This window comes from Danio rerio, chromosome 24, assembly GCF_049306965.1.
Source record: "Danio rerio strain Tuebingen ecotype United States chromosome 24, GRCz12tu, whole genome shotgun sequence".
In the NCBI taxonomy this organism is placed as follows: domain Eukaryota; kingdom Metazoa; phylum Chordata; class Actinopteri; order Cypriniformes; family Danionidae; genus Danio; species Danio rerio.
Genome location: NC_133199.1, coordinates 38425881 through 38439265, shown reverse-complemented (window position 1 = coordinate 38439265; position 13385 = coordinate 38425881). Strand labels below are relative to the sequence as shown.

The window sequence follows — 13385 nt, the reverse complement described above, 5'->3', positions numbered from 1 at the left end:
CTGAAGAAAATCAGTGGTGAAAGTAAAGAGAGAGAGAAAAAGCTTAGTGCTTCATCTTAACAATGTGAAAATTGACTGTGAAAATCCACTCAGTGTGTAAATGGGCTGTGAATGAGTGTGTGTTGAGTGATGGGGAAACTTTAGCTTTACGTTGTGATCATCAGCTGATAGTTCTATACTTAAAGCTCAATTATTAAAACCCCTGTCCTGCTTGTAATTGTGAATGCATCCTGATCTGAAATCTCCTCTTTACTGATTGCTTCTGTCTTAAACAGGGGATTTTGTTAAAAAGAAGCGGGAAGTCTCTCAATAAGGAGTGGAAGAAGAAATATGTGACTTTGTGTGACAACGGTCTGCTCACGTACCACCCCAGTTTACACGTGAGTATCTTTATCTATGGCTACTGAGTTCACAAATCTGATTCATTTTTGCTGAATCGATTCATTTGGATGATTTGGCTCAGTGAACTGCTTCTGTGATTCACTGATTTGTAATTGTATTGTATTGGTGAATAATTAGTGTTTCATGTCTGCGTTGTGATCCTTAAGTCTGAATGAAATCCCATTTTAAAGTGTTTTTTGGTAGCGCACTTTTTTAGTCTTAATGTGAACCATAAAATCCCTTAATTCACTTTTTAAAACAGTTTAATAATCTTTAATCAAAATCTGACCATTTAATTCTGCTCTGGAACAACAGTCTTCCTCTGATTGTTTCTTTCTTTCTCAAATATTTCTCAAGCGATATTTAATGCAGTATTTTATATAATATTTTTCTTCCGGGGAAAGTCTTATTTCTTTTAATTTAGCTGAAATAAAAACAGTTAAAAATTGTTAACTATTTTGAGGTCAATATTATTACCCCTCGTTAGAACATTTCATATACAGTGGTCCCTCGCTATAACGCAGTTCATCTTTTGTGGTCTTGCAGTTTTGCAGATTTCGCAGACATGCTAAAGGAAGGTAGCAGTTACACGAGTGTAAAAATATTAATCTGAGAAAATAGTGTAGTGAGGGGTTTTACAGCCTTAAACATCTATAATAATTGGAAAAAGTAAAGCTGACTACTTTGTGGACTTGACCTATATATATATATATATATATATATATATATATATATATAGGGTCTATGAGCAAACCAAACCTCTGATATCCAGTTATCGCCTGGTTACCTTAACTAGCATAGTTAACATAATCCCCTTAGTTAATTCCTTAAATTGCAATTTTAGCTAGTATTTTCAAAATAAGTAGAAAAATATTATACTGTCACCATGGCAACGACAAAAACATGAATTATTGAAACTATTGTGTTCACAAATGTGTTGAAAAAAATCTCTGTTAAACAGCATTTTGAAAATATTTTTTCATATATTTTTTTTATAATATGGCAAATATTTATTAAAGTTTTCATCTGTGATTCAATATTCCCATCACAATAATACATTTTATTTATTAAATATAATATTTACTTAAAATTCCAATCACAGTATTTTATATTATTTTTAATTAAATTTTGTTTCATTTTGTTTTGTTTTGTTTTATTTTATTAGTTTTTATGAGTTTAGTTCTATTTAGTTCTTATGGGTTAGTCAATATCCCCCTCACAATAATATTTTATTTTATGTTTTATTTTATTTTATTTTTTTGTTGAATTAGTCCTTATGGGTAAGTCCATATTCCGGTCACAATAATCAATTTTAATTTGATTCAATTCAATTTAAGTTAATTTACTTTAATTCAATTTTATTTATTATTACTAAAGGGTCAGTCTTATCACAATATTTTATTTATTTATTTATTCGAATAGGTGAGTCAATATTGCAGTCACAAAAATCAATTTAATTTTATTTTGTTATTACTAATGGGTCAGTGAATATTCTTATCACAATATTTGATTTATTTATTTATTTATTTATTTATTTATTTATTTATTTATTTATTATTAGTTTGAAAAGGAGAGTTAATATTCCTATCACAATAATATTTTTAAATAATTTATTTTTTTAGTTTAATTTAATTTAATTTAATTTCATGATTACTAATGGGTTAGTTAATATTCCTATTACAACATTTTATTTATTTATTTATTTATTAGTTCAAATGGGTGAGTCAATATTCCCATCACAGTAATATATTTTTTATTTGATTTAAATTAATAATTTCATTATTACTAATTGGTCAATTAATATTGTAATCACATTTTATTTATTTATTTATTTATTTATTATTTCATATGGGGAGAGTGAATTTTAATTTTATTTCATTATTACCAATGGTTCAGTCAATATTCCTATTACAATATTTTATTTATTTATTTATTTATTTATTTATTTGTTAAGTTTTAATGAGTTCTTATGGGTGAGTCAATATTCCCATCACAGTATTGTATTTTATTTTATTTCAGTTTATTAGCTCCCATGCATCCCTTTAGTTAAGTCTTTAATTTGCGCTTTTAGCTAGTATCTTGCAAAATAAGTGGAAAAATATTATGCAGTCACCATGGCAAGACAAAAACATGAGTTATTAAAACTACTGTGTTTAAAAATGTGTTCAAAAATCTCTCCATTAAACAGCATTCGGGAAAGTAATAAATACACACAGAAGCTGGACAGGTCATCTGCTCTCTGCTTGCGTTTCTTTCAGTATTCGCCTCAGGATGAGCACAGACGTCTCCATACAGGACATTCATCTCTGTCAGAACCCCTGCGTGTGCTCTCCTGAAATCTCACTTTTCCCTCCGCTCTCTTCGTGTGCACCGCACATTTCCCGTCACACGTTTAACACAGGTTACTAATTAATAAAGCCCTGCTAATTAACATCCACCAGAGAACCGGCGTTCCTTGACCACCCAAGACACGTTACACGAGTCTCCTCAGACTATACAACCGAAATTAATATCTTGGCCAAACTCGCGTCTCGCCCATCAACCCGCGCGTTTATTAGCGACACAATGCGCATCTCGTGCCAGCCATGTGTGTAATAGGCACACGATGCCATAATGCTTGAGTTTGGACACCTGTGGACCACTCGTTTAGCTCAACGAGAGAGAGAAAAGAGACGGTTTAATTCCGCGCCGCAGCCAGCCGAGCCGTCCCACAATCCCCTTCTGTTAATTCTGTCTGCTACATCAATTAAATTGTTTGTAGAAACTAATTGAATATGGCTTAATCACACATCTTAATAGCTTTCTGCGCCTCAAACTGGCTGTTAATTCCAGCAATAAAATGGAATGAGAGCGCTCACTGGGTAATTAGTACTGAGGCTTTTCAAGAAATTAGTGCTTTATGGGGCGCAATAAAAGTGAAGAGGAGTTGGCGGGGGACTTTGGAGGCCGAAATCTCTGCTCGCCTTTTTTTTTTTTGTGCTGAGCAGGGTGATTTGCACCTCAGCTTAACCCATTTGCGTTCTCTGCAAACTTCGGTGGAAAATGGAAAAGGCCCAGTTGAAATGGGAATGAGTCTGCGAGCAGTCGTTAATGCTAATTTTGCTAATCTGCGGCGCTGTGGAAACAGGTGAATGGATTGCGTGGGTTTCATTGTCCAGAGCTGAGGTTTTTTCAGTGCTGTTTGTTTTCGAAGGACTAATAGGTTTCTTGGTTTAGTTATGGAAGCGCTGCTTGTGTTTTTTATTTATTTCAGTCAGACTGGGTTTAGTTTGAACTGTTTTATAAATGAATTGAAGAATTTGGCTATTTGGGATCATTTTTAATCTATATAAATGTGAAAATATTTAATAAATGAAATAATAAATATATATTTCAGCGGTGCTTGTTTTTGAAGCACTAATAGGTTTCTTGGTTTAGTTATGAAAGCGCTGCTCGTGTTTAATATTAACTTCAGTCTGATCAGGTTTAGTTTGAACTGTTTTATATATGAATTATTGAAGAATTTTACATTTGGAATCATGTTTAATATCTAAATGTGAGAATCTTTGAGAAATGAAATGATATATATTTTAGTGCTATTTGTGTTATAGGTTTCTTGGTTTAGTTATGGAAGCGCTGCTTGTGTTTAATATTAACTTCAGTCAGATCAGGTTTAGTTTGAACTGTTTTATATATGAATTATTGAAGAATTTTACATTTGGAATCATGTTTAATATCTAAATGTGAGAATCTTTGAGAAATGAAATGATATATATTTCAGTGCTATTTGTGTAATAGGTTTCTTGGTTTAGTTATGGAAGCGCTGCTTGTGTTGTTTATTTACTTCAGTCAGGCCAGGTTTAGTTTGAACTCTTATTTATGAGTTATTAAACAATTCGGGATCATTTTTATTATATTTTAATGTGGGAATATATGATAAATGAAATAATAAGGTTTCTTGAATTAGTTATGGAAGTGCTGCTTGTGTTTTTTATTTATTTCAGTCAGACTGGGTTTAGTTTGAACTGTTTTATATATGAATTGAAAAATTCAGCAATTTGGGATCATTTTTAATCTATATGAATGAGAAAATATTTAATAAATGAAATAATAAATATATATTTCAGTGCTGCTTGTTTTTGAAGGACTAATAGGTTTCTTGGTTTAGTTATGAAAGCGCTGCTTGTGTTGTTTATTCACTTCAGTCAGATCAGGTTTAGTTTGAACTCATCTGTATATGAATTACTAAAGAATTCTGCAATTTGGGATCTTTTTAAATATATTTAAATGTGAGAATATTTGATAAATGAAATAGTAAATATATATTTCAGTGCTGCTTGTTTTTGAAGGACTAATAGGTTTCTTGGTTTAGTTATGAAAGCGCTGCTTGTGTTGTTTATTCACTTCAGTCAGATCAGGTTTAGTTTGAACTCATACATATATGAATTATTGAAGAATTCTGCAATTTGGGATCTTTTTTAATATATTTAAATGTGAGAATATTTGATAAGTCAAGTTTAGTCAGATCAGATCAACTGTTTTTATATCTGAATTATTGAAGGACAAACCGATCAGTGTGTCATGTTGTTTTTAGGGCCTGACTCATCCTCACAGTATCGCACATAAAATTAAAAAGTATAGTTAAATTTGGGATAATTTATTTATTTTTTTAAATAAATTTGGGATAAAATATCTATTTGATAAACTAAATAATAAATATATACAGTTGAAGTCAGAATTATCAGCCCTCTTTTGATTTTTTTTTTTCATTTTTTAAATATTTCTCAAATGATGTTTAACAGAGCAAGGAAATTTTCACAGTAATGTCTTATAATATTTTGTCTCCTGGAGAAAGTCTTTTTTGTTTTATTTCAGCTAGAATAAAAGCAGTTTTTAATTTTTTAAAACCATTTTAAGAACAAAATTATTAGCCCCTTTAAGCTATATTTTTTTCGATAGTCTACAGAACAAACCATTAATATACAATAACTTGCCTAATTACCCTAACCTGCCTAGTTACCCTAATTAAACTAGTTTTTAAATGTCACTTTAAGCTGTATAGAAGTGTCTTGAAAAATATCTAGTCAACTATTATTTACTGTCGTCATGGCAAAGATAAAATAAATCAGTTATTAGAGATGAGTTATTAAAACTATTATGTTTGGAAATGTATTTAAAAAATCTTCTCTCCGTTAAACAGAAATCAGGGGAAAATATATATATATTGAAAGAAATAAGTATTGAACATGTTACAATTTTTCTCAGAAAACATATTTCTATTTCATACTTATTCATTTTCTCCTGGACAACCAAAGAAATCCATATATGCAAAGAAAACTAATCTAATTAGTTTACAAATGTAGTTACGTGTAATAAAATGAAATGGCGCTGGGAAAAAAAAGTGTTGAACACAAGAAGAAAGGCAGTGAAAGCCTAGACAGTGGACAGTTTAGCAAGACAATGATCCAAAACACTGCCATGGACCTCTCAAATGCTTTCAGAGAAAGAAAATCAAGCTGTAGAATGGCCTAGCCAATCACCTGACATGAATCCAATAGAAAATACAAAGTAAAGATCAGATTTGATAAACGAGACTGACAGAACCATAAGGATTTTTACAGTCTGTTGAGGTTTGTGAAAAACTCACACCTAAGCAATGCATGTGACTTCATTCTCCATATGAGAGGCGTCTTTATCTATTACTTTAAGGCGTCTTTAAGTACCGTCCTGCGGTATGATTGACATGGAATGCGCAATGTGTTTTTGCCGCATGTGTGCAGAATTTGCCTCATTTGTGTCCTCTACATGCAGGACGGTGGCTCTCCAGGAACAGGGTTGGCCACCCCTGGTATACAGAATAGATTCAGAAGAAACAAAGCCACTCAGCCTTTTCAAACTTTTTTTCCCCTCAAACAAAGAACAAGAAACAACTTCGTGCCAAATCGGAGTTTAGTTTTTGCTGGTTTCCCAGGCTCTAATGCTTCGAAATATCACTTTTCAGGACTACATGCAGAATGTTCATGGTAAAGAGATCGATCTGCTGCGGACGACGGTGAAGGTGCCAGGGAAGAGACCGCCTAGAGCAGTGGCTACAGTCGCCCCTACAGCCAGTCCAAAAACCAACGGCCTGACCAAAGACCGCAGCACTTTACAACTCGGCATCGGAGCCACAAGTGAGTCATCAGCTCATTCATTCAGCTGGATTATAAGTGAAAATACTCTGTGATTTTATTTTTGAAGATATTTATATGCACAACTTATATCGGTGCTAACGTTTACGATTCATATTATCAGCATACCATTTACTAATAGTTTAAGCTCAGTAAACTACTAATTAGTTGCTTATTAATCGTTAGTAATGTAGTAACTGGGTTTAGGTATTGGGTAGTATTAGGAATGTAAAATAAGATAATTTTTTTTAAGTGCTAATAAACAGTTGATGACTGAATATTAACCGTAGACAGTAGTAAATGGTCTGAGTTGTTACTTAAGCTAAAGTGTTACAGTCAGTTTTTTTTTTCATGGGAAATTACATATTTTTCTCTCTCTTATGGACTTGTAATGGATAAATGTATTAATCATATTAATAAAAACATAATATACAAAATAATATTGGCAGCCATGGTTAAAAGAACTTAACAGTTTTGTTTAAATCTGCAATTTTATACAAATTAGAGGAAAAAATGCACATCTAAAACACTTTCGTCACTATATGCACCACACATTTTCTTCCAGTTTCTTACAATCTATCCATATCTCTAAAAACATTGTGCATTTCTGAGTGTGCCTCACTCAGGTGAGTGGGTTTGACAAACCACCTGCAGAAACACTCTTCTGTAGAAGACATTTTCAAAGTAGAATATCTGACTTCAGCATTGTTTTTCTGATTAAGAATGTTCATTTAGCACAGTGGTTCTCAAACTTTTTTCTATCAAGTACCACCTTAGAAAAACATTGTCTTTCCAAGTACCACCAAAATGAGCAGCATTGAAATACCGTAGCGTAGTTGGACCAGTAAAGCAGCTAAAACTCTGCACAGTTAAAAAACCTGGCAGATTACCTCAGAAATATAGCCTATATATAATATATAGCATATTATATACATCATTTTTAATAAATTTTGAATTATATGTAGCATGTATATGACATATTTCATTCCTCCGTGTACCACTAGAAGGAAGCCCGCGTACCACTAGTGGTACACGTACCACAGTTTGAGAACCACTGATTTAGCATATTTCTTAAATATCTGCAAACATATTATGGTATCTATGCTTTAGAAGAGTCAAAAACTTACATACAGCACCTTTACAACTATTCAAGGTACTGTATTATGGGTCAGTCGTTTAATAAACAAAAAGCTGAAATCTAAATAGCAAGATTTTCTGATTTTGATTTTACATTCTTTCCAAATCAAAAATTACTTTGCTGCTTGTTCAAACTATATATTTAAAATGAGTTGAAACAACACAATTCAATTAATTTATTTTTGGGGACAACTAAATTGTTCTATGTTCAACCCACTTAAAATTGTAAAAAACAATTAGGTAAATTAAAGCGACATGAAGGAATTGTGTGGCAGCATTTTGTAATACAGTACAGCCATGTCTATTTGTGTTTTCACGTTTGTCTGAACAACATCTCATTTTTCCTCTGCAAGAACCAGATTTGCTAGGTTTTCTCCTGAGAGAGAGAGAGATTGGGAGCTTTAGGAAGGTATAATTGGATTTAGGTAGCTGAGATCAAGTGTAATTAATAAAAAAAAAACATGAGAGTGTGTTTCTCCAGGGGCTCTGCAAGCTGTGGAAACACAAGCGGCCCGGACCTCCGCATCACTTAGCCTGAGCTAATTGCTTTTGCTCCATTAAAGACAGGTCAGCAAGGGCTTCTGGGAATTGCAGTTCTCTGGCTGGTGTCCAGTCTCTTGTTGGACTTTATTAGTCACAGAGACGTAAGGAACATTAGTCAGTGTTGTTGCGCTGCTCGCAGAAACACAAAAGTTGAGATTGCGTTTAGGTTGCCAACTAATTAACCTTCATTCGACTGCAGAGGAGAGGTGAAACGAGTGGGATTGTGGGGCGTTTGGACCTGAAATAGGCGCAACATCTGGACCTGTTTTATTCAAGCTACAGAAAATGGAGATTTGTGGGTAAAGAGCTCAAACGTGCCCTCAGGCAGCTGATATACACATGGATAAAAGCATTAGTTGAGACTGGGTACATCTGTATTTAGGTTATAAGCCTAGTTGCGCATGTAAACAAATGTAGAATGGTTTAGTTAACGATAGCAGTTTAGTTAACAATTCAGAAATGACTATTATTTTAAATAAATTACAAGCTCATTTAGCTAAAAGTGTCTTTACTTTCTCATTGTTATTACCAGACACAATATTGATGTTACATGTTTTTTTTCACGTTATGTTTGATGAAAACATGTATTATTATCACCAGACACAATATCAATGTTCCATGTTTTTTTTCACGTTATGTTTGATGAAAACATGTATAAATTGTCAATATTTTCTCATGTTTTATTTAGTTTAGTCCAGGGGTGGCCAACCCTGTTCCTGGAGAGCCACTTTCCTGCAGATTTCAGTTGCTACCCATATCAAACACACCTGCCTGTAATTATCATGTGGCGTTCAGGTCCTAGTTAATTGGTTCAGGTGTGTTTGATATGGATAACAATTGAAATCTGCAGGAAGGTGGCTCTCCAGGAAGAGGGTTGGCCACCCCTGGTTTAGTCCATTTCAGTATAACACTATTTTAAAATGTAATTGACGTTGAATGTTTCATTAATACCAATGTCAAATGTAAACAGTTGTTAATACCAATATCAAATGTAAACCAATGAAAATGTAAACATTTATGAATGGATATTTTTTATATACACGAAAATTTATATTTTTAAATTAGATTTATTTCTGCTTTTATTAATAATCTTTTCTAATTGAACAATGTAGAATCATTTTATCTCAGCCACAAAATAACTTTTTTCCCTTGTTATAACCAAACTCTTTCAGTTTTTGCTATTTTGTTGTTTTATTTTTGATTAAAGTTTTTTTTTTGTATAATTAATAATGCTTCATAGAAACATGCTAGCAACATGCTAATGTATGCTAAAAATATGTTAGAAACAAGTTAGCAACATATTAAAACAAGCTAAAAACATGTTAACATCATGCTAATAGAGCTCTGTTATCAGAATGCTAAAATATGTTAGTAGTGTTATTAATTCGAGAACATTGTTCACAAGCTAAAACAATGCTAGCCACATTTGTTGCTTTTTTGTGCTTGTTAATCGTACAAGAAGCATACTAAATCATGTTCGTGACATGCTAAAAGCAAACCTCCAGGCTGGGCTTTCTCAATCTAATATCACAGTGTGTTAACAAACTTTGCATTTGAATTAAAAGATGTTAGTAACATGTTAGCAACATGCTAAAACAAGCTAACAACATTTTGCTTAATATGTTAACAGTACTGCTATCACTGTCCTAAAATTTGATAGCAAAGTTATTAATGTGAAAATGCTGTTAACATGCTAAAACAATGCTAGCAAAGTTTTATAATAATGTTTTGAAATATTTTCCTAAAACATGTTAAAAACATGCATCAATAGGTTAGCATTGTGCTTAATCACACTAAAAGCATATTAAATCTTAGTTTAAAACATGTTTAACCTTCAGGTTACTCATGCTGACATCAAAGTTTAAGTCTATGAACTTTTCATTTTAATTTAAAGAGGTTTGAAACAAGTTAGCAACGTGCTAAAACAAGCTAACAACATGTTGCTTCATTTGTTATCAGTACTGCTGTCACCGTGCTTAAATATGTTAGTAATGTTATGAAAATATTAACATTCTAAAAACAATGCTAGCAATATTTTATAGGAATGTTTTGAAACACTGTGTTTAAACATGTTAGAAACATGCTTAAAGATGTTAGCATTGTGCTTAACCATACCAACCAAACCATACATGCTAAAAGTAAACCCTCAGGCAAGGCTTTCTCAAGCTAACATCAATGTTTAAGTCTACGAATTTTACGTTTTAGTTTAAAGATGTTTTAAGATAAGTTAGCTTCATGCTAAAACAAGCTAACAAAAGCCTAGCCTAATATGTTAACACTGTTAGCTATCTCTGTGCTAAAATATATTAGTAATTATACAAAAGTATTGTTAACATGCTAAAGGTGTAATAATAAAAGTACTAATCAATACGCAAAATGACAAGTTATTTTACCAATATTTGGACATTTTACTTTGACGAAAGATACTTTAAGCCTTAAAATAGCCACGTAACTTGCATTTAATGCCGTTTTTTGTATATAAAATCCTTTAATTTTTTATTTACTTTGTTATGAGACGTCATTGGCCTACATATAAAAACAATTTCTTTCCTATTTTTACATTTGCTGATCTAAGCTGACCTTCTTTTTATCACTGTTATGATTCCGATCCGCCATTTGACCTTCGCTTTAGCAGTAAATTTCAGTCCCAACGCTCGGGTCCCGATTTGACATGGGCCACTTTTCCCCCTCGTTTCCCTTTTCCCGACTCTGCGGCGCATTACAAGGAAATTGTGTTAATTTCCACTCGAGAGGGAAAAGGTTACGATTCGCAGTGGGCCGCCGACCGCGTGGAGGACGCACACTTGATTATGCAATCTGATTTTGATTTCATTAGGCATGCAATTGATGCGAGGGAACAAAGGGGTAATTTTTCATTCATGGCGGTCTAGCTGAGCCCTGTCTTTTTCTGCAGTCTGTAATTCATACACTTCCCCCTGATCTGAAGACCATTAGCAGCACTGGGGGGGTTTGTGTTCGTGTGTGTGTGGGATTGGAGAGATGAGGAGGGTGAGGATGAGCCAGAGAAAGAAGTGAAGGAGCGCAAATGAATGAACGCATGTGTCCGCAAGTAAAAGAGTCTGTCTCGACGAGGCCCGCTCTAATCTTTCTGCTAAGTATTCACCGGAACCGTTTTAAATATGATCATTCTGCAAGCGCGCGTTCAGTTGTGTCACCGCTGACAGATATATAATATCAGAGAGCTAATGGCCTGCCCATCAGCTTTAATCAATGACATCTGCTCTGGAGGTGTGTGTGTGTGTGTGTGTGTGAGCAAAGAGGTTCATGCAGAGCTGCTTGTGTTCTTCATTTTCATGAGGTGCACAGAATGCAGATGTGTTTGCTTTTATGAATTGTGTGCGAGCTGTCCTTGAGGTGTGATTGATGAGATTTATAGTTAGATATTCTATATTTTTTATATTTAGTCATTTTTAAATGATCATATTAGTGAATGAATGTGGATTTGAGTGAATAGTTTTTCGATTTTTAGATCTATTGGTTGTTTTATCCAGGAGTAGTGTGTATATTTTGTTTGTTTTCAGCTTATTTAATTATCATTAATTATTATAAATTTGAGTTTCAGCTAAACCAAAAACCTCATAATTATCTAATGTTGGGTACGTGAATATCCCGGACGAGCCCCCAAGATGTTACAACCACTGGGTAGTGTAGGGGAGTGGGGTTTGCACACTTGGACTGAGTGCTCCAAAGTGTGCTCCAAAGTAAGGACAGACAACAGAAACTTGTTTAAAATGATGGTGATTTGTTTACAAGCTGTGACTTATTTAAAATATTTACAATTTTAGAAACAATAAACAACAACATTTTTTAGAAAGACCGGCTATGGGTGGCGCTAAAGAAAAGAACCTTTTCAAAACCAAAACAGTCTTATTAATATTCAAAAACTATCCCCTCTAATCTAGTAAATGAAAGATATAAAAAATAAATCTTCAATGTCAATGGTGTCCTAGCTAATCTACACTAACAACTTAATCAAAAATACAAGGGTTGGCACACCCTATTACCTAGTGTAACTCTAGACCGTTATAAACCTACCTGTTGAGATGTCTGTCATGTGACTTGGCCCGTTTCCACTGAGTGGTACGGTACGGTTCGGTTCACTTTTATGGCTATTTCCAATGTCAATTCAATCCTTTATTTGTATAGCGCTTTCACAACGTAAATTGTGTCAAAGCAGCTACACATAAATGGTCATAGTAACTGGATCAGGGTAGTTCAGTTTTTAGTGTTTAAGTTCAGTTTAGTTTAGCTCAGTTCAGTTTGATTTAATAGTCACTACTAAGAGTCCAAACACTGAAGAGCAAATCCATTGATGCGCAGCTCTACATGCAAGCTAGTGGCGAGAGCAGCGAGGAAAGAACTTAACCAATTGGCGAAAGTGAAGAATTAAAAAACCTTGAGAGAAACCAGGCACCACCCTTTCTCCGCTGGCCAAACGTCTTGTGCAGAGCTGCAGTCAAGACGCCGGAGGCTGGAAGCTGGACCTCATCGAAGACTTATCTGTCCCTGGAGCGTCACAGGATTCAGTCTCATGCTCTCCACTCCTCCATGTCCACCACAGAAGCTGCTCAGTATACGGCCTGGTCCAGGATATGGAAACACTGGGATCATCTCACTGCTGGTCTTGGATCGAATCAGTGGCACTGCATAGTCTCTGAGGTCTTTGGAGAGAGTATCCCCAGGTGGAAATGGAGAATAAAGAGAGTAATTAGCGTAGCTGCTGTTCATAGTGTATATAAACGAGATGCAGAAACCTGTGTGGAGCACGGTCATGTATTTTACCGCTAAGTGATGCACTGAGTGTATGCTTTACTAAACAAATAGGTCTTTGATCTAGTTTTGAATTAGGAAAGTGTGTCTGAGCCTCGGACATTATTAGGAAGGCTATTCCAGAGTTTAGGAGCCATAAATGAGAACGCTCGACCTCCTTTACTCGACTCTGCTATTCTAGGTACTACCTGAAGCCCTGAGTTTTGAGATTTCAAAAAGCGGGTTGGACTGTAGCGAGACAGAAGGTTGGTTAGATAAACAGAAGAAAACAGGCAGCCAGTGTAAGGGGGATAAAATTGGGATGATATGATCATATTTTTTAGACCCGGTAAGAACTCTGGCAGCTGCATTTTGTACGAGCTGAAGTTTGTTAATAGAGGATAA

General features: G+C 34.1%; 1 protein-coding gene across 4 annotated transcripts in view; it reads left to right on the top strand.

The window, feature by feature from the left end:
• Window positions 1–13385, top strand: part of agap3 (ArfGAP with GTPase domain, ankyrin repeat and PH domain 3) — a 985397-nt gene that overhangs the window by 224105 nt on the left and 747907 nt on the right. For all 4 annotated transcript variants that reach the window (XR_012399506.1, XM_017353885.4, XM_009297586.5 and 1 more), the window contains exons 10-11: window positions 276–380; window positions 6362–6533. Coding sequence is in view for 3 of the 4 variants with exons in the window: in XM_017353885.4 (XP_017209374.1) it covers window positions 276–380; window positions 6362–6533 (277 nt within the window). In the remaining variant the exon portion in view is untranslated. The remainder of the gene's footprint in view (window positions 1–275; window positions 381–6361; window positions 6534–13385) is intronic.